This window comes from Cyprinus carpio, chromosome A17 (genome assembly GCF_018340385.1).
Source record: "Cyprinus carpio isolate SPL01 chromosome A17, ASM1834038v1, whole genome shotgun sequence".
Lineage (NCBI taxonomy): Eukaryota > Metazoa > Chordata > Actinopteri > Cypriniformes > Cyprinidae > Cyprinus > Cyprinus carpio.
In genome coordinates this window covers 26156430-26182539 of record NC_056588.1, presented here as the reverse complement: position 1 = coordinate 26182539, position 26110 = coordinate 26156430, and the positions used below count along the sequence as shown (strand labels likewise).

Genomic DNA, 26110 nt, shown 5'->3' with positions numbered 1-26110 from the left:
ACACACCAACACAAAACACAACAACACAAAAAACACACAACAAACACACACACAAACAAAACACATCACACACAACACAACAACACACAAAAACACACAAAACACAGCACAACTGAACTCTGAGTTGATTTACCCTGAGATGGGAAACTCTGAGTTTTCGGGTTCAGAACAGCTGAACTGGCATCCTTCCATTCCATCCAGTAATCAGTGTTAATTATCAGAAGGTGTGATGATGAGAATACTGTATGTGTGTCATCAGTGCATACAACCACACTGGAAATCCTGAAGGAAAGTCTAATGATTGTGTTACTTCCAGAGGTCACAGCGAGATCTTATCAAGTTAACATCATTCATCAGATGAGCCTCATTTAAACTGATTTCTACATCACTGAGCTACAGTGCAGTCAAACTCCTCTTTTTGATCTTATCAAGTTAAGATGATTTATTAGTTTGGCCTCATTGGCATCTCTGATGTTTTAAACAAAACTATTTAAAATGATACCGCCCAAACACATATGCATGTGAATATGCCAAGATATTCAGTTTGACCGTGTCTGCATGATGAAAATATGTGCACTGAAATACCTGCTCTGCAGAAAATGCTTTTCTTACTTAGAACTTTTGTCTTCTTGTTTACAGTCAAAATATCTAAATATTCTTAAATCAATATGTATTTTCTACATAAAAAAGACATAAGGTATTTAGTCTTGTTTCCATGGGGGAAAAATACTGAAGTGCATTTTTTCTTATTTTGCTTATTTTTCTTATCTGTCAGTGGGGTTAGAAATTAAAAATATGCTTGTTTTAAGGTATTTGTTTTTATTATTAAGATTTTTCTTTCTCTGATGGTGGATGATTTTTTGTGTTTTTTTTAATATGATGCATTATTTTCCCAGGGAAAAAGGATGAATATTTTTTTTTTTTTATATATAGTTGATTGTTAAAGTAAGAAATTCTAGATATTTGTAATTGAAATAAGATAAAAATACTGCATTTTTTGCAACGTGAATAATTGAATGAGGTATTTAAACAACACTTATGCTTTAAAAAGGAAGAGGAGTCTGTAATAAACTCTGGGTTTACTGAAGAAAGCCTGCTTCTCACCAGGTCAGCTTCACAGTGTAGGTCACCATTATTACCTCTCTTTCAGAAACTGGCTTGACTTACTCTGCTTCGACAAACCTCCCATTCTGAAACAGAAAACCCAGAGTTTCCTTCATTTTAGAGTTAATATACTCAGAGTTTTCACTGAACCAGAGTTTGAACCAGAGTCCACACGAAACACTGACGGCAGACTCAGACCATCAGATGGGAACATTTGAAAAGGAAGCTGTTTCAGAGGTGGAGCGAGTCTTTAAAGTATGATGACAGACAAACATTTGGAAATCATGCACAAAAGACCCGGACCATGAATTCAGAAGGCATGTACACACTGTCCTCACACTGCACTGAACCGCTTTACTGTGCCTCACCCGAATGGAGAAGAAGCCGCTGTCATCCATGTTTCCCGACGGTTGCTAAAGAGTGCAGAACACAGAGTATTACGACTGTGATCACGTGTAGCAGTGACCTTGTTCTGTGAACAGAGGCGTGTGTGGAGCACCTGCAGAAAGGTCCTGTACTCCTCGGTCTGGACGCCTCCTTCAGCCATGCGCATGCGCTCCTCCTCGTCCAGCTGCTGCGCGATGGAGGACAGCTCCACTGGACTGAAGTACTCCCCCTGCAGGAGGTTGTTCAAGCAGTGCTGCGCACACAGAGAGCCCTCTTGCTGAAACACACACACACACACACCTCTGAGATCACTCATCTACTTCAGTTAAATCACTGAAGGACATCCCATAATCACTGATCACCACTGCAGGATTGAACACAAGCAGAACTAGTCTGGACTACAGGTTTGGTCACGTGGTATTCATTCAGTACTAGTGTATAATGAAGAACCAGGGTACATGTTTGAATAATGAGAATATTGACAGGGACACACGCTGACAGTAAACAAACATTTCAAGAGATTTTCAGCACATTTCTGATTGTTGACAGTCAAATATAAACCATTCATATAAACCCGAATGAGCTCATGAGTGTACAGATACGATGACACGCAGACAAAACTCTCATTTATCGAGTCAAGCACATGTGAGAAACATAAATATAAGTCATAAATATAATTCGCTAAAACGCGATTCTTACTTTTTCGTGGAAAATAGACTCCATGTTTGAAAGCGTGAATGACGGAACAGCCGGAAACAACGACACGTCCGAACATGTCAAAATAAAAGTCACCCGAAACACAGACACGCGTCAAATTAAACAGAAACAAAGTAAAACGTACAGATCAGGATTATACAGCTCTTGTTAAATGGTCGTTTATAATACATATTAAATAACTGCAAAATTATAGTTGATTGTATTTTATTATAATCTAACAGTTATTGACAATGTTTCAAATCGTTCTGGAGCCAAACGAGAGAGAGAGAGAGAGAGAGAGAGAGAGAGAGAGAGAGAGAGAGAGAGAGAGAGAGAGAGAGAGAGATCGTTCTTGAATATTTCGTTTATTGCGTTTGTCACGTGACAAATGAACGCAACTGAGTGTTTGTTTTCATGATGGATATGATGCGTTAGGTTCGTTCTTTTTTCAGTTTTGTGAGAGGTGGAAGGTGAGCAGATGGATAATGTTTAAAATTCAACCTTTTTTCTACAAAATGATGAATAAAGAATGCACTCAGGTTCTTTTGGCTTTTTTAACGCCCCTCTCAGACAAATAGCAATGATAATATTGCGTTCAATAAAATAAAATGCATTTGAATTATAATTTACATGTCAATGTGTACAAAAATAGTAACGAATGACTCAAGAGTGGGAAAATTGCTGTCTATTTTTACACATCTGTCTGTCTGAGTGCTTGAGTGACTGATATTCTACAGTCTGTTCTGAAACTCTAGAGCAGAACATGGCTCTTTCAGTGAGTGCCAAAGGGGACGACGGAAGGAAAGAAATAAACCAAACAATTTAAACATTTTTTTTTTTAAATCAGTAATCAAAGCTAGTGTGTCGATTTAATAAAAAATCCACATATAATATATTTTTTTAATGTTACATAATTCATAAATGCCTGTTTGTCATGTATAATACTATAATAAGAAGTTCAAACCGAATAGGCCAATGTGAACGGAGCAGTATCTGGATCTGCGGTTTGTCCCAATTTATAAATCAAGTTGCATCACTGAGAAAATAAATGTTAACTGACTGCAAAGCACTGCGCTGCACCGTGCAGCACCAGAAGTCTCATTAATGGTAAGTAGGGTTCAATTCACCTGTATTTATAAAGTGATACACCGCTTATTTCATGAAGCCCAAGTGCCACCTACAGGCCTATTATGTGAAGTGTAGTGTAGTTTCTTTATGCTTATCAAGCCTGCCTTTATTTGATCAAAAATACAGAAAAAAATGTAATATTGTGAAATATTATTACAATTTAAAAGAATAAAGGGGTGTTAAACTCAATTCCACTTTAGAGTTTAAATTCAACCCTAATTAAACATACCTGATTCAACTAATCAAGTCCTTCAGGCTTATTTGAAAGCTACACGGTTTGTGTGTTGGAACAGGGATGGAACTCCAGGAATTGAATTTGATACTCCCATATTAAAATTTCATTTATTTCTGTGATGCGCAGCTGTATTTTCAGCATCATTACTCCAGTCTTCAGTGCCACATGATCTTCAGAAATCATTCTAATATGCTGATTTGTTATCAATGTTGGAAACCGTTATAATTTGAAGACCTGTTTCTGGGTCAGAATGAAGGTAGAAAATAACTTTTCAAAAACCTTTACCATCTGTGGTGGGAGGAGCAAACGACACAGTGGGCGTGGCTTCAGGCCTCAAAGAGTTTTTTTTATTTAACAGAAAATAAACAAAAAAAGTCCCAAACTGATAATAAATTGTCCAAAGGGGAAGGAGTGTCTAAAATAACCTGGGGGTCTGGTGTCCTCATCGTGCCGGGGAATCATAAATAAGGGCAGTGTTCAGAAAGGAGGGGTCCAGGTAAGGGGCGGAGTCCAGCGGGGCTCCTCCCTGTGGTCAGCGTCTTCACAGCGGATCATCTTCTCTGGCCCCGGCGCTTGAGGGGATTATTGTGAAGGTGAAGGACGGTGATTAAGGGACGTGGTGATGATGATAATTATAACACACAACATCACAGGTGAACCTCAAGGTAGACTGAAACAGTGTGTCCCCAGCACTGCACATTTATAATCTCTCCTCTGTCTGACTCACCCATTTCAGGTCTTGGAGTCTCTACTAATGAGCTGATGATCTGAATCAATTCAATTCAAATTTATTTGTACAGCGCTTTTCACAATACAAATTGTTTCAAAGCAGCTTTACAGAAAATGCATGTGTCTACATCACAAAGCAGAAGTGAATGTGTCCAAGTAATGCTCATTTCACAAGTGAAGAATCATACAGTTAGAGAACATGAATTAATTTTAGGCAGAAGCTCATTAAAGTGATTATTACAAGTGTGATCATAATGATGACAGTATAGAGAAATGTTGGCAGCTGTGCATGTTGATTCAAGTTGGGGTCATATGAGGTCCTCGCAGGGGTCAGCATCATCTCTACACAGGCTGGACTGTTTTATATTGCTATTTTTATTTTTCTGGAGCATCTAGAATATGTTCCTTAAAGGAGAGCCTCTGTTAAACTAGTTTTGCATGGTTCCTGTTTCCCCTGTGATTAGTTTGATTTGTTTTCAGCTGTGTCTTCTTCACCCCGGGAATATAAGTGTTGTGATCCTCCTCCATCTCACGGACTGCAAAGGGGATCCGGACCCAGTCCAGGTACTCCGTGAATGTCCCTCGAGAGTCATCTCAAAGAACTGCTCATCTCAAAGCTTCAAAGAACTGCTTTATTTGTTCTGCAGTGTGACGGGAGATTTGTCTTTGGCTGATTGGGAGATTCTTGCAGGGAAGGAACAGCATGTTGCTTAATGAGGTTCTGATGAACATTTGTATTCACTCTGCCATGTATTTGTATAAGAGACCCAAACATCCCCAAACCATCACACTTCCTCCTCCACCTTTCACTGACTTCTTTACGCACTCGGGCTTCAGTCTTTCCTCAGTTTGACGCCCAACAAAATGTTTCCCATCAGACCCAAATAAATTAAACTTGCTCTCATCTCTAACGTGAACTTTGGAGCAGTTCTCCTCTCTCCACACAACATGCTCCTCAGCAAAGGAGAGTCTAACCTTTTGATTCTTTCTGCTGATGAGAGGTTTGGTCACTGCAGAGTTTGACTTCTCTTAAACGTGCCGAGACAGAACTGCCGAGCAATTCCAGCTGCAGTGCTGAACCCATTCCCCATTATCCTGTCTTCTTGTGCATGTCTCTGTCTGTCTGTCTGTCTTTCTGTGTGTGTGTGTGTGTGTGTGTGTGTGTGTGTGTGTGTGTGTGTGTCTGTCTTTCTGTCTGTCTGTCTGTCTGTCTGTCTGTCTTTCTGTGTGTGTGTGTGTGTGTCTGTCTGTCTTTCTGTCTGTCTGTCTGTCTTTCTCTCTGTGTGTGTGTGTGTGTGTGTGTGTGTCTGTCTGTCTGTGTCTGTCTGTCTGTATTTCTGTGTGTGTGTGTGTGTGTGTGTGTGTGTCTGTCTGTCTGTGTCTGTCTATCTTTCTATGTGTGTGTGTCTGTCTGTCTGTCTGTCTGTCTGTCTGTGTTTGTGTGTGTGTGTGTGTGTGTGTGTGTGTGTGTGTGTCTGTGTGTGTGTGTGTGTGTGTGTGTGTGTCTGTCTGTCTGTTTGTCTGTCTGTGTGTGTGTGTGTGTGTGTGTGTCTGTCTGTCTGTCTGTCTGTCTCTGTGTGTGTGTGTGTGTGTGTGTGTGTCTGTCTCTCTGTCTGTGTGTGTGTGTGTTTGTGTGTGTCTATCTGTCTGTCTTTCTCTGTGTGTGTGTGTGTGTGTGTGTGTGTGTCTGTCTGTCTGTGTGTGTGTGTTTTTGTGTCTGTCTGTCTGTCTTTTTTGTCTTTCTATTTTCTATTTGTGTGTGTTTTGTGTGTTTTTTCTGTCTGTCCTTTGTTTTTGTGTGTGTGTGTGTGTGTGTGTTTTTGTGTTTTGTGTGTGTTTGTTTTTTTTCTGTCTTGTTTTTCTGTCTTTTTTGTTTGTGTGTGTGTTGTGTGTTTTATGTGTGTGTGTGTTTGTGTGTTTTTTCTGTTTTGTGTCTGTCTGTTTCTGTTTTGTTTCTGTTTTTTCTTTTTGTGTTTTGTGTTTTTTTTTGTTTTTGTTTTTTTTTTGTGTTTGTGTTTTTTTGTTTGTTTGTGTGTGGTTTGTGTGTGTGTGTGTTTGTGTGTTTGTCTGTTTTTCTTTCTCTTTTGGTTTGTGTGTGTGCGTGCAGTGTGGTTTGTTTGTTTGTTTTTTTTTTTTTGTTTGTGTGTGTGTGTGTGTGTGTTTTTGTTTTTTTTTCTTTCTTTGTTTTTGTGTGTTTTTTTCTGTTTTTTTTTTTGTCTTTTTTTTTTTCTTTGTTTGTTTTTGTTTTTTTCTTTCTCTTTTTGTGTGTTTGTGTTTTTTTTTTTGTTGTGTTTTTTTTTTTGTTTGTCTGTCTTTTTTTTCTTTTTGTGTGTTTTTTTCTCTCTTTTTTTGTTTTTGTTTTTTTTGTGTTTTTTTTTTCTGTTTTTTTTCTTGTTTGTGTGTTTTTTTTTTGTGTGTTTTTTGTTTGTTTTTTTTTTTTTTTTTCTGTTGTCTTTTTTTGTTGTGTGTTTTTTTTTTTTTTTGTGTTTTGTTTTTTTCTGTTTTTCTTTCTTCTTTTGTGTTTTTGTTTGTTTTTGTTTTTTTGTTTGTTTTTTTTTCTTTCTTTTTTTTGTTTGTTTTTTTTGTTTTTTGTTTGTTTTTTTTTTTCATATTGTTTTTTTTTGTTTGTTTGTTTTTTTTTTTTTTTCTATCTGTTTTGTCTTTTTTTTTTTTGTTTTTTTGTGTTTTTTTTTGTTTTTGTTTTTTTTGTTTGTTTTTCTGTCTGTCTGTCTTGTTTGTGTGTTTTTGTGTTTTTGTGTTTTTTTTGTTTTTCTGTTGTCTGTCTTTCTTTCTTTTTGTGTTTGTGTTTTTTCTGTCTCTCTGTTTCTCTGTGTTTTTTGTGTTTTTGTTTTTGTTTGTGTGTTTTGTTTTTTGTTTTTTTGTCTTTTTTTTTTGTGTGTTTTTTTTTGTTTGTGTGTGTTTGTGTGTTTTTTTGTTTGTTTGTCTGTCTCTCTGTTTTTCTGTCTCTTTTTTTGTTTTTTTTCTGTTTTTTTTGTCTGCCTTTTTTTTTCTGTCTTTGTTTCTGTTTTGTGTCTTTTTTTCTGTTTTTTTTTTTTTTTTTTTTGTCTTTTTCTTTTTTTCTTTTTGTTTTGTCTTTTTTTTTTTTTTCCTTTTTTTTGACCTCGCCAGAGAAAATGCAGAGCACAGTATTTTTTTTTTTTTTTTTTTGGGGGCGGCGCGGTTTTTTTTTTTTTGTGTTTGTGTTGTGTTTGTGTGTGTGTTTTTCTGTTTTTTTGTTTTTTGTTTTTTTCTTTTTTTTTTTTTTTTTTGTTTGTTTTGTTTTTTTTTCTGTTTGTCTTTTTGTTTTTTTTTTTTTTTTGTTTCTGTTTTTTTTTGTTTTTTCTTTTTTTTTTTTTTTTTGTGTTTTGTTTTTTTGTTTTTTTTTTTTTTTTTTTTTTTCTTTTTTTTTGTTTGTGTTTTTTTTTGTCTTTCTTTTTTTTTTTTTGTGTTTTTGTGTTTTTTTTTTGTTTTTTTTTTTTTGTCTGTTTTTTTTGTTTTTTTTTTCTTTTTTTTTTTTTTTTTTTTTTTTTTTTGTTTGTTTTTTTGTTTTGTTTTTTTTTTTTTTTTTTCTGTTTTTTTTTTTGTTTTTTTTTTTTTTTTTTTTTTTTTTTTTTTTTTTTTCTTTCTGTTTTTTTTTGTTTTTTTTTTGTTTTTTTTTTGTTTGTTTTTTGTTTTTGTTTTTCTGTTTCTTTTTTTTTTTGTTTGTGTTTTGTTTTTTTGTTTTTTTGTGTTTTTTTTGTTTTCTTTTTTCTTTTTGTTTTTTCTTTTTTTGTTTTTTTGTTTGTTGTGTTTTGATTAATTTTAATTTTTTTTTTTTTTTTTTTTTCTTTTTTTTTTTTTTTTCTTTCTTTTTTTTTGTTTTTGTTTTTTTGTTTTTGTGTTTGTTTTTGTCTTTTTTTTTTTTTGTTTTTCTTTTTTTTTCTTTGTGTGTTTTTGTTTTTTTTTTGTGTTTGTGTGTGTTTTTTTGTTTTTTTTTTTGTTTTTTTTTGTTTTTTTTTTTTTTGTTTTTGTGTGTTTTTTTGTGTTTTTTGTTTGTTTTTTTTTGTCTTTCTGTCTTTTTTTTTTGTGTTTTTTTGTGTGTTTTTTTTTCTGTCTGTTTTTTGTTTTTTTTTGTGTTTGTTTGTTTGGGTTTGTTTTTTTTTTTTTTTTTTTTTTTTTTTTTTCTTTTTCTTTTTTTTTTGTTTTTTGTGTTTTTTTGTCTGTCTTTTGTTTTTTTTTTGTTTTTTTGTGTTTTTTTGTTTTTGTCTGTCTTTCTGTTTTGTCTGTTTTTCTTTTTTTTTTTTTTTTTGTGTTTTTTTGTGTGTTTTTGTTTTCTTTTTGTCTTTTTTTTTGTCTGTCTGTCTTTCTGTTTTTGTTTTTTGTGTGTGTTTTTTTTTTTTCTGTTTTTTTTTTTTGTCTTTTCTTTTTTTTTTTGTTTTGTGTTTTTTTTTTGTGTTTGTGTTTTTTTGTGTTTCTGTCTCTGTGTTTGTTTGTGTTTTTTTTTTTTCTCTGTCTGTGTTTGTTTGTCTTTCTGTCTGTCTTTTTTGTGTTTGTGTTTTTGTTTGTTTTTTTTGTGTGTTTGTGTGTGTGTGTGTGTGTGTGTCTTTCTTTGTTTTGTCTTTTTTTTTTGTCTGTTTTTTTTTTTCTGTCTTTCTGTTGTTGTTTGTTTTTTTTTTGTTTTTTTTTTTTTTTTTTTGTTTTTTCTTTTTTTTTTTTGTTTGTTTTTTTTGTGTTTCTGTGGTGTGTGTGTGTGTGTGTGTATTCTTTCTGTGTGTGTGTGTTTTTTTGTCTGTCTTTTGTGTTGTTTTTTTTTTTTTTTGTTTTTTTTTTTTTTTTTTTTTGTTTTTTTTTTTTTTTTTTTTTTTTCTTTTCTCTGTGTGTCTGTTGTGTTGTGTTGTGTGTCTGTCTGTCTGTCTGTCTCTCTGTGTGTCTGTCTCTCTGTGTGTCTGTGTCTGTTTGTGTCTGTCTGCCTGTCTTTCTGTCTGTGTGTCTGTCTGTGTCTGTCTTTCTGTCTTTCTTTCTCTGTGTGTCTGTGTCTGTCTATCTGTGTGTCTGTCTGTCCACGCAGCATCCTCACGACTGACCTCGCCAGAGAAATGCAGAGCACAGTATCATTAGGAGAATTGGTTTGGGGCGGCGCATCACGAGCAGAGCGCATCCACCACTGGACGGATCAAATCTGTGCTGTCTGACGCTCAAGGATTTATGGGTTTAGTCAAAATTGCTTTTCCCAGTGTGGAGATTAAGCTGTGTATGATGTTAACTAAACAGACGTCTGTGTCCGTTCAGGCTGCATCACTAAAGAAAGGATTGAGGCTCGTTCCGGCTGCAGAGCGTCGAGGATGTGAACACTGAACAGGGATATGAGCACCATGCAGCTGGAGACTGTGTTTGTGTTCATCTGCGTCTGTCTGGTGGGCGCCGCCGGAAGATCAGCACACAAAAGAGGTCACAGACCGGAGCCCTACAAGCAAAGCAGGTAATAATCCTGTTGTGAACGTGGCCTGTCGAGTGTAAAGGAATGAAATCATCTCTGATGGGAAACGATGGCTTGCTTTTCTAATAGAGTTGTAGTTTCTTCCATCATGTGCATAGAACAAAGAAAGTTGATAATAATAAAATGAACAAGTCTGGAAATTATGCTGTTTTATTGTATGTTTAAATCTAAAGATCTTCTGTCTGCCTGCTTGTTTAATGCAGGATTTCATATCAGTGTCTAAAGCTTCACTTTCACTCTTGTGAGTCTTACTCTTCTCATGTGTTCAGAAGGCACTAGAAAGCCATCATCCCTTAAAATTTGGTAATCAGACAGCATATGGTGATTTCCCGGGAGTTTCTCCTCAGCGATCCTCGTCTGGAGGCTGTAAACCTTTTAACTCGGTTTGATGGAAAAGCTTCCGAAGGTTCAATGAGTTTCTTTTGAAACATCCTTATCTCAGTGAAACATGTCTTGTTTTACACACAGTGTCTCGTGTTTTGAAGTGATGCCATAGTTTTTTTTTTTGGTTCCCAAATAATCCTTCAGTGAACAGTTCTTAAAGGAAGCAATATTTTCTTTGTGTGAAGAATATCTAAAAAACCTTTTTCCACTACATAGATTCTTTTGTGCAATGGAATGTTTCTATGGTTGCATCATTCATTCATTCATTCATTCATTCATGGATGTTCATGGACCCATCGGTGTCAATAACGATCCTTTATCTCCCTGCACCGTAACACACATCAGTGTCCGGATCCTGTACTGACGAGTGTTGTGTCGTGGCAGTGGAGGAGACACTGCTGGTTTGTTCTGGAGAACAGAGAGGATTTCTGCTGAGTGGATTATTAACCAGCTGCTGGTGAGCAGCAACATCACATCAAACATCGCTTCACGCTCACGGATTCTTCTGTGGCTCCTCAGCTGTCATCTGCACATAATGATGAGGATGATGTGTTTGATCTGAGCTGAACATCACAGATGCTTTACAAACAGCTCAGATGTATGTGATGCTGTACAACACAAGCAGGAAGAGATCGAAAAGAACTAAAGCAAACACTGAAAATGTACAATATCACAGATGAAGTGTGACATCCCTGTGCGTTTATGTGCTCGTGTCAAATGTGAGCAATACGAGTGCAGTACTCTCAGCTCTGAGCATACGATCAAGTTTACATCCACGGGAGAAAGGCCTGCAGATCCTGTTGATACAGCAGAACTTGATTTCATTCTCTTTCTCTTCCTCACAGATTACGGAGAGAAACAACACGAGTCGATGGAGGAACCCACAAGTCTGGCAGGTACAACATAATTCAATTTGGATCTTGGATACGGCTCTTTTGTTAGTATTTCTACTGAAAGCGTCTCATCGAGTCCCTCGTCCACACAGAGCTTTGTCTAATAGTTCTACTCTTACTGTTATTGAAGCCAATCTTCAGAAGAAGTCCAGACATGACAAAGTCTCCTATGACCAAATCTGAGCAGCTGTTGAGGATAGATGATCATGATTTCACAATGAGACCAGCATTTGGAGGTAAGCATGAGCCACATATAGATCTGCATGTATTTGTGTTGTTCATGGTTCACACACTGCAGACGTGTGATGCGACACATCTCAGAATGTTTGCCTTGCCAGTGTGTTTTGTGTTAATGGATGTTTTTTTAATTGTTCAGATCATGTTATCCAGTGCAACTCTTTTTAAAACAACATACACACGTTTATGTGTTTGTCAGACTCTTTAGTTCAAAGGTGTGCATTTTTATCAGTTCATGCATTCCCTGGGAATCAAAGCCACGGCGATGCTGCGTGTGAAAACTCTCTCTTAATCCAGCTTCACAAGGCACCGCAGAGAAGAGCACGAGTTTCTTTGTGAGGCGGTCGTGACCCACTTGTGTTTGAGCGCTCGTGTCACAGACGATAGTGAGTCTGGGCTAAAATAGGACACAGATACTGCAGCGTTAAATCCAGTCTGCTCACAGAACGAGAGCGCTGCTCTACTGTAGCCACGGTGGAAATATCTCATGATAATGATGCGTTAATTTAATGTATAAAAATAGAACTGACACAAGTGAGGAGAGAAACAATCTTGTCTTTGACTGTCCATGTACAGGACCTCCGATTCCAGTCGGTGTGGATGTTCAGGTTGAAAGCCTCGACACCATCTCTGAGGCTGACATGGTGAGTGTTTGATTAAGAGCATGCCATTATCATTATTATTATTATTATTATTATTATTGTGAATCATCTGAATTTACAGAAAAGAATGGACCGCTTCATCGTTATCATGGGTATTACTGCTGCCCTGCTGGGGGTGGGGGTTAAAAATAAATCAATGAAAATCTTGTGACAAAAAATAAATATAATTTATTTTATTAACTTGTTTATTTATTTAAATTAATTCAAAAAGTAGCCTAATGCCACAATGACAAAAAGCATTAAAACATGAGTTATCATTAAATGCAGCACTGATGCATTAATGCTTTGCTTCATATCAGAGATCAGGTGAAATCACTGCGATGCACAGCCTCAAGTGACTGCTTTAACTGTCGTAATTACTCAGTGTTTTTACCGTCTGGTGTTTCTCCTCAGGATTTTACCATGACCCTGTATTTGAGACATTACTGGAAAGACGAGCGCTTGTCCTTCTCCAGCACCAATAATCAAAGCATGACGTTCGACAGCCGGCTGGTGAAGAAGATCTGGGTGCTTGTTCATTCCAAAAGATCCTTCATCCATGACACGACAACAGACAACGTGATGCTACGAGTGTATCCCGACGGAAACGTCCTGTACAGTCTGAGGTGAACGCTTTCATATCAACCTGACAGAAAGAGTCTCAGATGTTAATGATCTCAGTCAACGAAGAGACTCTCTAATCATTCCTCCTCCAGCGATGCTCTGTGGTCTGAGCAGGGCCTATAACTAACACTCGCCAAACACTAAATCAAACAGTGTTACTCGTTAGGCCACTAACTATTTAATATTCTAACAGTGTCTGAGAGCGTGATATGGTTTAGCACATGACCTTCACCACTTAAAACATGCATTTGAAAATTCAAAATGTGCAAAACATCTTCCCAAATTTTATTGTCAATAAAAGTGATGCATTTCAAAGTTTCTCTGCGGTTTCCACCAAAATAAAAGCTCTATGGTTTGTCACTTGAAAGCCATTTTTTAAAAATTGTAAAAAATAATAATAATGTTTTAAAAAATAGTTTTATTATTATTTAAATTACAATTTACAAGCAATTTTTTAAAAATTGTAAAAAAAAAAAAAATTAATGTTTAAAAAAAATAGTTTTATTATTATTTAAATTACAATTTACAGTTCAATAATATTAGGATATTTCTTTGATTTGTTTAATTTTTAAGTAATAATAATAAAAATAATAATTATTATTATTATTAATAATCACAAAATATGCTAAATAAAAAATATTTATTGCCAGTTAATTTTCTCAAGTCACTGAAGGTGTGTTAAAATGACTCTGAGCTTCTGCCAATCAACAAACACCATAAAGAGCACAGAATAGACTTGATAGACTTATAATACTGAGCATAGCAATATTTAGGATGTTTCCACTCTTCTGATGTGCGACTGGACGACGTGGTGAATCATCTGAGTGTTGTGTTGTTGTAGAGTGACCGTCACTGCCATGTGTAACATGGACCTGAGTCGATTTCCTCTGGACACACAGACGTGCTCACTGGAGATCGAGAGCTGTACGTACACAAACACAGCACACACGTGTCCATGACACCTCCCCTGACATCTATGCATCTTCTGAAGACAGTTATTTATTTGAACTGTTGTTTCAGATGCGTACACTGACGACGATCTTATGCTTTACTGGAAGAAGGGCAACGAGTCGCTCAACACCGATGACAAGATCTCTCTGTCCCAGTTTCTCATCCAGAAGTTCCACACCACAACTAAGCTTGCGTTCTACAGCAGCACAGGTAATGCTTCGATGCTCTCAGATGCTCGTCTGACATGTTTAGTGCGTGATACGAGGTGTGTGATACGTTGCGTGGTACGAGGGTGCAGATCCAGACACGGCCCTGAGGTCGAATCAAGCAGCCGGAGAGCAGGAGGGACGTGATGTGGCTGCTGTGCTCTGGATCATCAGTAGATCTGAGTTTGCTGAAGGAGTCTGGAGCAGGAGCTGAGCGTCAGGCTTCTGTGCAGTGCATGCAAGTTCATATTAGTCTGGGTTATTTTCACGAATACACACTTTACTTGTTAAAGGGATAGTTCACAGAAAAACAAAGATTTGCTGTTAATTTACTCACTCTCAGGTCATCCAAGAGAAAGTAAAGAAGATTGTTAGCTGAAACTGTGCTCCTTGGTGATTTATAAAACACAAGTTAGCAGCTACTGTCACTTGAGAGTCATAAACACAAAACAAATCTCCGTGGCTCCTGATGATATACTGAGGCCTTGTGAAGAGAAATGATCAGTCTGTGCAAGAAGCTGAACATTATTGACAGCATTATCACCTGTGATCCAGAGTGATGTCCTGTTCACAAACGAATCATTCTTCTGAACCGGTTCTTTTTAGTGAACTGTTTGAACCAGTTCATCAAATCATCTGAATCAGTTCATGTCTCAGATCTACAAGTTACTCAATCAAAACTCACTTTCAGACGCCTGACAGTCACTCCGACTGGAAATGAGCTGAAATATCAGCGTATATCTGATCCTGTGATGAATGAACTGATTCAGTTCCTCAAACAGACACTGAACTGAGGAAACGCTTCGACTCGGACTGAAGATCGATGAGCCGCTGATGTGAGCATGTGTGAACCGAGAGCTTGAATGAAGGGGCCAAATGAACAAATTTATGGTTTCTCAGCGTTTATGTAAAAAGGTGAGTTGATTAAGACTAGTTTATTCACTTTATATGCTTTAGACATGATAAAACATTCACGCTTCACATCATTATTGGGTGCTTTAATAATATAACTGCATGTACATTACATCATTGTGTCACTGCATCACTTTCATGCACAGACCAATTTCACTTCAATATATCATCAGGAGCCACGGATATTAATTTTGTCTTGCCTGATTTTTTTTTTATTTTATTTTTTGACTCTCAAAGTGCAGCTGACTTGCATTTAAATAATCAGCTAAAAATCTTCTTTAATGTTCCACTCAATAAAACGGTCACCTGCATCTTGGATGGTCTGAGGGTCAGTAAATTAACAGCATGTTTGGATTTTTGTGTGAATTATGCCTTTAACGCTGGGTCACTCTAAACTCAGGTAAAGGGACTCCTGTGTTATCGTGCTTCGTGTTTCACGCCGCTCATAACCCGGGGTTAATAATTAATCCTGGTATTCATAAGATGATGTTTCACACCGCTTCTACATTGATGGTCATCACCTCCTCGTAGCATGCAGTGTGTTCTTATGTTAATTCAGCGCTTGAAGGGACACAAGCTGCCAGAACACTCTAATATACAAAACATACCCCTTTTCCACCAAAGCACGAGTGCTGGTTCAGAGCCGGAGCCTAGTTTCAACCCGGTTCTTCATCTTCGACACCCAAAGCACAGCTCTGAACCAGGAAAAGTGGTTTGTAAGTAGCACCAGAACATTGCTGGTCTAGAAGTAAGAAGCACTTGCGTCAGGGCCTGGGGACAGGGTTACTGTGACCAACAAGACGAACAGAAACATTTGACCACCATTTTTGAAATAGCAACTGAACACAAACGTGTTGAATTCATGAATTCAATTCAAATGAAGATCCACAAAGCCGTGAACATCAATAGCACCGCTGATCGTGTTTTGTTTGTAGGATCGGATGAGATGTGATGTGTTTTGTTTGGTTTAATGCATGTGTGTTTGTTTTTGATGATTTTTATTGAATGTGAAGTGTAAAAAACACATCTCAGCCCTCTTTCCACACGCTGTAATGTTTCCTCTGCTATGTTTCTTGAACAGCACTGTCTAAGCTTTGAAAGTGAATGTGCATTATCACCAACACTGTCCCACTGATCTTGAGTAAAGTACTGTTAAACATAATTCAGCTGCACATGAACGCTCCCCTATCAGCGAAGCACATTAATCCAGATCTGTGTTTTCCAGGCTGGTACAATCGTCTCTACATACACTTCACTCTCCGGCGTCACGTCTTCTTCTTCCTGCTGCAAACGTATTTCCCGGCCACGCTGATGGTCATGCTGTCCTGGGTGTCGTTCTGGATCGACCGCAGAGCCGTGCCGGCGAGGGTTCCTCTCGGTAGGATAAAACCGCTCCACATGGACATGATCAAATATAATTGAACATTTATTAATAACTGTCACGTAAGGGAGATTATTCAGAGTGTGTTCAGTCTGAAAGGTGCAAGCGATGCTGAGGTTGATTCCAAGTCCTTACCATCACGCGTGACCCATGCTTTCACACTCAGGCATCACGACGGTTCTCACGATGTCCACCATCATCACCGGGGTCAACGCCTCCATGCCCAGAGTCTCCTACATCAAAGCCGTGGACATTTACCTGTGGGTCAGCTTCGTCTTCGTCTTCCTCTCTGTTATTGAGTACGCGGCTGTCAATTACCTGACCACCGTACAGGAGCGCCGAGAGAGGAAGCTTAGGAATCAAGTAAGGCCACTGTTGTGTGTACACTAATAAGACGAGAGGAGAGTGGTGCTCAGATTGATCGGTCTCTCCTGTGTTTACGGCTTGCAGCTGCCTTGCACGTGTGGAATAGAAAACCCAGACGGGGACATGATGATGACCACGTGCTTCAGCGACGTGGATCCCAGTGCAGCAGGGACGTATGGGATGCCTGAGAACGGCGCGAGGCAGGAGCGGATCCTGGCCCAGCTGACCCTCGCCGACAGCCAGAGGACGAGTCGCGTGAAGACCCCCCGGGGATACGTCAACGTCTGGATAGACACTCACGCCATAGACAAGTACTCGCGAGTGATCTTTCCCGCCGCGTACACGCTCTTCAACATCATCTACTGGTCCATCTACTCCTAACACCACGGCGGATCTGTACCAGAACAGTCATCCGCCGGCTCTCTCTGCCTTCTTGAGCCAGGATCTTGAACTCTTTGCATTTTTAAGTGTTGTACGTTTCTGTTATTCAACAAAAGCAACTACTTGAGTTGAAACGTGTTATTCCTCAGTTCCTCACAAATAAAGATGAGACGCCACTGGTGTGAGAATCAGAGGACTGATCCGACAAAAGCTGCCCATTTAGAGGCTGCACACGTGACTCCTTCAAGACTGAGTCAACACTAGTTATTTTAATAGATGTGTTTATCAGGGACGTCAGTCAGTGAAATTCTTTTGTTATTTGTGTAATGTTGTTGTGGTCACACATTAAGAAAACTACATGCTTTCTGGGTGTGTCAGTTTGTGTGAATGTACAGCCGTGTGCTTTCGCTCGTCTCAAACACCGTAACACAAGTTTCCTCACTCGTGTGGACATGCAGTATGTGAGGATGCAGTGCTCTGCTGGCGTTCACATGAACCTTTCTGCACGATACTGATGTTTTCTATTCACAAGAGTCTTTATAAACATCTATATTTATTAAAATAACTTCCTTGATAAATGCTTTTATAATGTCATTTTTCATGTTTAATATTACAAACTGTGCTGTGCTTTAATAAAATACATGTTAGGTATGACTAAAAAAGGCATGGTTTATTTTTATTCCACAGAGGGAAAAACAAACAATGCATATTGTATGATTCAGCATTGTGCATTATTCATCTGAACATATGGATGATTTCAAACCTTTAATCCTTCTGAAGTATACATGACCTTTGCTCTTTTCTTCTGCAGTCTAGTAATCTCCGGTCATCTACAGCGGCCTGCTAATGGATCGAGCCCTTTGTGACGTTGTGTCCTCACGCTGAACAACACATAATTACTGTATTTGCATCACTGTAAGGGCTGGGGTAGGTGTTAATGATGGGTAGCGTTTCTTATCACATTGTGCTGTTGTCTCAGTGGAAGGAAGCAAATCTGACAGAGCAAGTGTCTCTAACAATATTAAAATGCACCACGTCCTAAAACATAACCTAAAATAATAAAAATATATCTGTAAGTAATGTGTTTTGAGCCGTTCCACTTACACTCTTGCTTTGACTCACTGAATACAGTGTTTACAGTAAGATTACAAAGGTTTGGCAGTGTTTACATTCAAAGGATTGCTAGGAACCTGTCCATCATCTCTGGGTCGGTTTACGTCTTGATATCCAGGATCTGTCACTGGACCTTTTTGTTCAGAAATACTTCTCTGAATTCAGTTTCTTTGTTTTAATAATGCATGATTACTCCGTTTCCTTTTCGAATGATCTATTGTGTTTTTCAATAGTTGTGAGAAGAAACTGTGAGAACTAGCACACCTCGCGCCTTCTGTGTTTGCAAACGTTACGTGACAGAACCACACAAAGACAAAAGACATGAAAGTGACATTTCCTGCGAAATCCGACCCGACAGCTCAAAGCATACATTATAATAATCTAACCCTTGTGAATGGGGATGAGTCAGGCAGACGATTTTAAGCAGCTTTTAATGTATTCTGATAACACTGATTTTGGTTAAAATCTTCCTCACTGCATACAGATGATGAGTAACACACAAACTCCAGGATCGGCTCACTGTAAGCTCAGTCTGACCTAGCCACTGACGAAACGCAACGCTGTTAACATCCAGAACAACACAAATAAAGGCAATTCTTCAAGAGAACCGGATTCAGTTACAGCAAAGACTCCCGAGCCAGCAGGACCACAATGCAAAGCACTCGGTCTCAATTTATAAAACAAAACAGAGTCATTTCAACGTTTTTCACGCTTTATTCTTCGTTGATTTCAGCAGGCTTTTGAAGCAATGCATGATGCCTTCATAATCTCTCTCACTGGTCTTGTAGAAGTTAAAAAGCTAAATGAAACAAACTAGTACAGGTTTATTAAAAATGAATATCCCGAGAGGAGATGACTCTGTCAGTGATAGTACTGCCCTCCTCGGCCTCCTCTACTCCATCGGCCTGCTCTCCATCCGTCTCCTCCGGAGCGCCAGCCGCCCGCTCCCCGGTTCCCACCGTATCCCGCTGCTCCTCCGTCAGCTCTCTTCCTCCACGCGGGCATCTCAGGCGGAGGAGCGTCAATCTCAGACGGCCGTCCGCCGCGGTCAGGGACCCGTCCCATCAGGATCTGAGGAGTCACCGCACACAGAGCGTCACACACCACACACAATCTGACAGAAGAGCAGAGAAAGGTCTGATAATCTACGTACTCTGTTTATTGCACAGCTGGTTTTCTCTCGGCACGAACCGCTGCTGGTCTTCACCATATAGCAGACGTCCTGTCGCGCGGCGAGCAGATGAGCCACACTCACCGAGGACCGCAGACACAGAGAATATCGCTTCGGCTGATACGCTCTGGCCATGCTGTCAATTTTCACCTGAAAAACACAATTGCTTTTCTATAAAAACACTCAATGACATGTGCGTCAGTCTGCCACTGACATAGAGCAAGAGAAGGAATGAATGCAATCAGCTGAACAAAATACACTATGTACCTGTCCACTTGTGTCAACAAAGAACAGTGTAAACCCTGTACCTGTCCACTAGTGTCAACAAAGAACAGTGTAAACCCACACACACACAAGATCAACACACTTATCAAACCACCCTCTCCCTTTCAAAAACCTCCTGCCTTCTCTCGTTACACCATCACTCACATGATAAATGGATCCCTTATGAACCTGCTGGACTGAAAGAAGCTGTGATCACCCCAGCACTCAAAAAACCTGGCCTTGATGACAAAGTCCTGAGTAAATTCAGACCAATTCCCAACGTTCCCTTTTTGTCTAAGATCCTAGAAAAGATGTTCGCCACTCAACTACAGACTCAAAAATGATCTGCGTGAACCATTTCAGTCTGGATTTTGTCCTCTCCACAGTACAGAGACTCTTCTTCTTGCCACTGATTCTGGTGTCCTCGGTGAACCGGCAGCAGTTCATTAGCACTGATAAACACAAATCTTGTGGAGTGCCTCAAGGATCTGTTTTTGGTCCACTTCTATTTTTAATCTACATGCTTCCTTTGGATCTTAATTTCCACAGTTATGCTGATGATACGCAAATCTATTTTACTGCACAACACTGTTTTACCTCTTTCTTCTTTAACATCTTGCCTACATGATCTTGAAGTATGGATGGCTCAAAATTTCCTAAAACTGAATACTGGAAAAAAAACTTAAATTCTGTTAGTATCCCTCCTCCACTATACGCCGTCACTATCTGATTCCACATTATGTTTTGAATCCCATATCAACCAGCTCGTTAAGTCCTGTTTTTTCCATCTTTGTCAATACTCCCCGTGTACGACCCTCACTTAATTTCAAAGACGCTGAAACTGTTACTCATGCCTTTATAACTTCACGTCTGGATTATTGTAAGTACTTGTTATACACAGCTCTCACTCGCTTGCAGCTAATTCAGAATTCAGCTGCTCGTGCCCTTACATTTACCAAAAAAATCATCCCACATCCCTCCTGTAGGCTGTCTACACCTAAAGCAATGCCTGAAAGCGTCTGACGTGCCTTGGCTCTGTCGGACCAGCTGAAGGACTGTACGGTCACATCCAGGCGTTTGATCAGCATACGCCGCCGACACTCGTACTGCTCCGACAGAACACCGTTGATCTTCTCCAGCTCGCTCTGGACACAAGAAGACATCACACTTTAATATTTCACACCACTGTCAGACACTCCTCTTCCACAGCTGGAGTCATCTGTACTGGTGTTTCCTGATCGGACACCCCCACCTCTTAATAATGTATTAAATCAAACTCTTCTCACCCACTGGTCCGGACGGAGGAAGCTCTTGAACGCAGGATCATCGACGTGCATTTCTGGAAGCTGCTTGAGTAAAACATTCACCTGCACCAGAGAAAAAAATATGCACATGAAAAACAGAGCTAATGGTGATGCCACGAAGATTGATATTTAGCAGATGAGAGGCCACTGTGCTATTAAACACACTGCAGACTGCTTCGGTCCATGAAGAGAGTTTATTATCACTCTCTGACGTTCATCTGAACGTCCCGCTTCACTTCTCACGTGACAGAGCAGACACTCCAGCACTGAGAGGGTTAATGATGTGACTGTAGTTTGATTTTAAGCCGTGGACAGCTGACATTACACGCGTCTTCAAGAGTGAATAAAGAACATTAAAAACCTTTTGAACTTTTACTGGAGTAACATTTTATCTGCACTTTTACTCAAGCACTTGGTGTGTGTACTTCGTCCAGCATGAAGGACGGTCTGCAGTGCTTAGTTTGGTTTCTGTGCTCACTCCTGTGATGACGGAGAAGCAACGGCTGTCAGGAGATCTACTGAAACACTGGCAGTGAAGGACGCACCTGCCGCTCAACAGCAGTGAACACGTCTCTGGCGTCTCGTCCGGCGGGATCTGGCAGCTTCAGCGTTTCACATATGACTCTGAGATCCTGGAGAGACGCGTCCAGCTCCGTGTCCGCTTCAGTCGCCGGTTTGCTGGCCACGATCTCCGCTGCTTGAAGCTCAGACGCCAAAAACACTGAGAGAAGAGACTCTCGGTCAACACGGAGACCAGCATCCACCACTCACATGAACATGCAGACCACTCACAGACGATCTTCAGATGCTCCTCGCTGTCCTTCACGTCTCCGTTTGCTAATCGTGACGCCAGTCCTTCATACGGACAGCACAAGTCCTTCAGCAGCCTGCTGGTGTCCAGCACACACCTGTCAGGATCTTCTGCCAGCGCGCGCACACACACACACACACACACACACACACACACACACACGCACATCAACATCATCTCCAGCTACAAAGACATTTAAATTCAGCGTGTGTGTGAGAGAGTGAGTGAGTGTTCATCAGTGATGAGTGTGTGTGTGTGTGTGTCACCTGTGATGAGCGGCTCCTGTGTGTGTTCATCAGTGATGAGTGTGTGTGTGTGTGTGTGTGTGTGTGTGTGTGTGTGTCACCTGTGATGAGCGGCTCCTGTGTGTGTTCATCAGTGATGAGTGTGTGTGTGTGTGTGGCTTGTGGTGTGTGTCACCTGTGTCTATTATGGCAGGCTAAGCACCTGTGTGACTGTGATTTGATCCTGTGTGTGTGTGTGTGCCGTGTGTGTGTCTGTGTGTGTGTTTGTGTGTGTGTGTGTGTCACCTGTGATGAGCGGATCCTGTGTGTGTTCATCAGTGATGAGTGTGAGTCTGGATGAGAGCCACCTCACGAGACTGACATACTCAGATGAGCTGAAGCCCCGCCCACACGCCGCCCGCAGACACGCCTCCTCCGCCAGCGGCCCGTCATACCTGAGCAGCGGTGACGTCACACACACTCAAACACTCCGTGCTGCACGTGGTTCAATCATTACAGGCTCTCTCGAGGAATTCAAAACAAGATATAAATATGGTTTCTAAACGTGAAATGTCTAGTATTCCCAACACACTGACCATTTAATAAAATAAATAAATAAATGTATTAAAATGAAAGACACATTTACATTAGAGACAAAATAACACAAGATGGCTTTAAATGAAAACAAAGTCAGTTTATGATCGAAATAAGAACAAATATCTGTCAATGGACTTCATTCAAAGTGAAATCGAGTTCTCGTTCCTCATGGTTTTGATCATAAACATACTGATGTTTGAAAACAGGCCTCTTCTCGATTTAAAGAGGTTTAGATTCTCGAACAGAAGACTGAGGATGTACTGTAATAACTGCAGAAGCAGCACGAGACCTGCACACTAACAAACACTAATAAACAGAGAACGAATCGTTTATTTCTCCTTCTCTTGTGTGTCACGTGCGGGGCTCCGTGAAGACTTGTCCTCTGATTTAACATGTTTTTAGGTCGTGAGGAGCTCATTGTGATGAATGTGTGTCTGATAATCAAACATTATATGATCTTACCCGACCTGATCCAGGGTGTCCAGTATATCGCTCTCCATCCTCAGCACGTTCACATATGGTTAAATAAATTACTTAAACGACACTTATCACATTAATGAAGGTCAATATTTCATTTAAAAAGCCAAAATTAATTCATCCGGACGCGCGACTCCAGCAGTGCGCCGCTCAAATCAGACCGGCGAGAAACACGACAACACGAGAGTTCCGCTAAACTTTCGCGCGACTCCAGCAGTGCGCCGCTCAAATCAGACCGGCGAGAAAACACACTCTACACGGTCCACACCACACTCTCAATTTGGGATCAGTAAGACATGTAATGTATTTAAAAAAAAAAAAAAAAAAAAGTCTTTTATGCTCATCAATGCTGCATTTATTTGATAAAAAAAAACCAGTGATCTTGCAAAATGTTATTAGAATATAAAATAATGGTTTCTATTTTAATATCCTTTAAAATACTATTTATTTCTGTGATGTGCAGCTGTATTTTCAGCATCATTACGCCAGTCTTCAGTGTCACATGATCTTCAGAAATCATTCTAATATGATGATTTATTATCAGAATTATCAACAGTTGTGCTGCCAAATGTTTTTTGTAAACTGCGATACTTTTTTCAGAATTCTTTGATGAATAAAAAGTTAAAAAGAACAGCATTTATTCAAAATATAAAACTTTTCTAACAATATAAATATTTGCTATCACTTCTTATAAATTTAACACATCCTCACTGAATAAAAGTTTTAATTACTTTCAAAAAAAAATAAAGAATAAAAATTTACTGTCCTCCAAACTTTTGAACTGTAGAGTATATTGTTAGAAAAGGTTTCTATTTTAAATAAATGCTCATCATATTAGAATGATTTCTGAAGATCATGTGACACTGAAGACTGGAGTAATGATGCTGAAAATACAGCTTTATTATCACAGGAATAAATTAGATTTTAATGTATATTAAAATAGAAAAACGCTATTTTACATCACAATAATATTTCACAATGTTACATTTTTTCCTGTATTTGTGATCTAATAAATGCAGCCTTGATGAGCAGAAGAAACTCCTGTAAAAAACATTAAAAATCATTCTGATCCCTAACTTTTGACCGGTAGTGTATATATATATATACATATAATCTTTTGACTGTGGTTGGTGGAGATCCATACAAAATACACCGTAGTTACCATACCTTCCTATTGTAAGCATACCACAGATAATCTACTGTAATGATGTTAAGACACTAAATCAGTAAGAAGGGGACACTTTCAGAGTCTGTGCCTTTTTAATGACAGTAATGAGTCATAACAATCATCTGTCATCATCATGTTTTATTTCATATAAACGTAAGTTATCTTCACTAGATGTCTCACCTGAGGAGGATGATGTTCAATATAAACACTCATTCTGTAATCACACAGACAGTTTCTCAGCACCCTGATGTATAATAACTCATCTCCATCAGATGTGAGGTGTATTCTGCTCCGAGTCCTTCAATAAGAAGCAGTTCAGCTGAAAACAGAAGCCTCAGTCATTCAACACAGATTACAGAAATCCTTCTAGTGATAATATCAAGCTCCGAAACACACGGAAACACCTGAAGAAGCAGCATGAAAGAGATATGAGATCCAGTAAAGCTGCTGAATCAAGATTTCAGAGCTTCATTTATTCAGATTGTTAGTGAATAAGAACAGACATTGATTGTGTTTCTCACGCAGACATCAGCTGATCTCTGATGGAGTCGCTTCCATGCAGGACTCTGTTATTATCACATCTGTAACACCAGTGTTTGCTCTTCTGCAGCACGTCTCCTATCAGATGTCAAACAGACGTTTAGAAGATGTCTTTAAGATGTTTATGATTGAGAATGCATGTAAAACTGACATCTTCCAGACGTCTAGCAGATGTTCTCCAGACGAAGAGATGTTTATCAGAGTCTTGCAGACGCAGCTGTGAAGCGTCTGAGTCAATCCTCTTCTGCAGGGAGCGCCTGGCTCTCGGGCCCCTGAGCTCTTCAGGAGTCCGGCTCCTTCACTCTCTCTCACCGGAGACATCCAGACACATATCAGTTCAGAGCTGTTTAAACACTGCTTGATCTGTGCAGATTTCTCTCCTGATTCACACCAGAACACTTTTTCACTGGAGGAAGTGTGTTTATAGACTCGTGTTTTAGTTTAAAAACGTCTTAATGCTGGATTGGTTTCTTACTAACACACATTTTCTACCACAGAATGTTATTAAACAGTATTTCAGAATGAAACAGTGACAATGTGCTGAAAGTGAGTTTACTCGAGAAACACTTTGTACTGTGGTGTGTTTAATGAGCTGCTGAAATTTCCTTAATTTCACACACTGTTTGTGAATGACATGAATGTAGTAACAAGATTGAAATTTTAAATGAAAGTCAAATTAAATGTAAGTTTTAAGCTTGAATGTCAGACAGTTACGAGGTGCTGGTAGACTCATCATGACCGTAGTTAGGAGCGTAGTCTAGGTTACTCATTTAAGAATAGTTTTAGATTACTTTATCAAACTTATTTTAACTTACCATTGAATGTACCATATCTATATGATAAAGCAAAGATATTATTATTATTTGATATCAACATCATAAAATGCGTTAAACATTACACCAGTGTTCCCCAAACTGGGCTTCATGTTAGTTGTTTAATTGGTTTGATTTATTTTAAAAAATAAAACAGGAACACTAAAAACAGAAATATTGTATCTGTTTCCCTGCATGTCGTTGTGACTATTAACCACAAGGATGCGCTGTTTTCTTTCAAATCAAAGCTGAACGTGGAAACAGCGCCTCCTTGTGGCGCGGATGATACAGAAGAGCATACTCAGCATACGGTGATATGGAGAGACACAGAGGAGACCGCTGACAAAAGAATTATTGAATAAAGTCGTTATTTTTGTTTTCTTCACTTACAAAAAGTGTTCCCGTCGCTTCATATAACCCAGATTGCACGTCTGATGACAGATGGAGTATTCTGACGATGTCTTTTCTGGACCTAGACACTGTTATTTATTTGCCAGTCTATGGGACAGTCACAAGCCTCCCGGTTTTCATCCAAAACATCTTAAATTGTGTTCTGAAGATGAACAGAGCTTTTACAGGTTTGGAACGACATGGTGATTAATGACAAAATGTTCATTTTGGGGTGGAGTATACATTTTTTTTTTTTCTGAGATATTTTTAAGTTAATATTTTGTTTTTTAAGGGGTTTGTTTTGGATGGGATAGTGTATGTCTGTTTTGTATTATGCATTATTTGATAAAGATTTAATAGAAATGTTTACAGCAGTGATGTTACATTTTTTGAGAATCTTTTGCTTCTGAAGGTCACCGGATGATGATGATGATGATGATGAAGAAGATGAAGACAGCTATATTTAGTAACTTGCATAATTGTGTGTTTCATTCCAGGTCATATCTAA

The 26110-nt window shown here is 38.9% G+C and overlaps 4 protein-coding genes across 8 annotated transcripts in view; 1 reads left to right on the top strand and 3 right to left on the bottom strand.

Moving 5' to 3' along the window:
• The window catches only part of atxn3 (ataxin 3), a 13903-nt gene extending 11556 nt beyond the window's left edge, over positions 1-2347 (bottom strand). Inside the window, exons 1-3 of the mRNA XM_042774587.1 lie at positions 2191-2347; positions 1604-1768; positions 1473-1517 (exon numbers count right to left, since the gene is read on the bottom strand). Of these exons, the coding sequence (XP_042630521.1) occupies positions 1473-1517; positions 1604-1768; positions 2191-2214 (234 nt within the window). The 5' untranslated portion in view covers positions 2215-2347. The remainder of the gene's footprint in view (positions 1-1472; positions 1518-1603; positions 1769-2190) is intronic.
• The window catches only part of LOC109061160 (CDAN1-interacting nuclease 1-like), a 790471-nt gene that overhangs the window by 489101 nt on the left and 275260 nt on the right, over positions 1-26110 (bottom strand). The window lies entirely within an intron of this gene.
• Positions 9269-17370, top strand: LOC109049622 (gamma-aminobutyric acid receptor subunit rho-1-like). 3 transcript variants are annotated; one of them, XM_042774539.1, is made up of 11 exons: positions 9269-9737; positions 10985-11035; position 11097; positions 11163-11268; positions 11846-11913; positions 12325-12536; positions 13376-13458; positions 13555-13695; positions 15829-15981; positions 16151-16347; positions 16435-17370. In XM_042774539.1, exons 1-11 carry the CDS (start codon positions 9622-9624, stop codon positions 16729-16731), a joined length of 1425 nt encoding a protein of 474 aa, XP_042630473.1. In that variant the 5' UTR covers positions 9269-9621; the 3' UTR covers positions 16732-17370. The 3 variants fall into 3 exon arrangements, with proteins under 3 accessions (XP_042630473.1, XP_042630472.1, XP_018922828.2); XM_042774538.1 differs by lacking the exon at position 11097 and having other exon boundaries at positions 9271-9467; positions 9548-9737; positions 16435-17369; XM_019067283.2 differs by lacking the exon at position 11097 and having other exon boundaries at positions 9271-9737; positions 16435-17369.
• fam98b (family with sequence similarity 98 member B) lies at positions 18543-22888 on the bottom strand. 2 transcript variants are annotated; one of them, XM_019067290.2, is made up of 8 exons: positions 22678-22888; positions 21925-22073; positions 21376-21504; positions 21129-21304; positions 20566-20646; positions 20308-20424; positions 18998-19165; positions 18543-18915 (listed from the first exon to the last, which is right to left on the bottom strand). In XM_019067290.2, exons 1-8 carry the CDS (start codon positions 22713-22715, stop codon positions 18706-18708), a joined length of 1068 nt encoding a protein of 355 aa, XP_018922835.1. In that variant the 5' UTR covers positions 22716-22888; the 3' UTR covers positions 18543-18705. The 2 variants fall into 2 exon arrangements, with proteins under 2 accessions (XP_018922835.1, XP_018922836.1); XM_019067291.2 differs by having other exon boundaries at positions 21376-21501.

Excerpts from the sequence above, each read along its gene's own strand:
- LOC109049622 (XM_042774539.1), top strand. The coding sequence starts at position 9,622 with ATGAGCACCATGCAGCTGGAGACTGTGTTTGTGTTCATCTGCGTCTGT. Across the intron at positions 12,537-13,375 it reads AACGTCCTGTACAGTCTGAG|AGTGACCGTCACTGCCATGT; the intron begins GTGAACGCTTTC and ends GTGTTGTTGTAG. Across the intron at positions 13,696-15,828 it reads TGCGTTCTACAGCAGCACAG|GCTGGTACAATCGTCTCTAC; the intron begins GTAATGCTTCGA and ends TGTGTTTTCCAG.
- fam98b (XM_019067290.2), bottom strand. The coding sequence starts at position 22,715 with ATGGAGAGCGATATACTGGACACCCTGGATCAGGTCGG. Across the intron at positions 20,425-20,565 it reads TCCTCCGTCCGGACCAGTGG|AGCGAGCTGGAGAAGATCAA; the intron begins GTGAGAAGAGTT and ends TCTTGTGTCCAG. Across the intron at positions 19,166-20,307 it reads GCTGGTCCGACAGAGCCAAG|GTGAAAATTGACAGCATGGC; the intron begins GCACGTCAGACG and ends TGTGTTTTTCAG.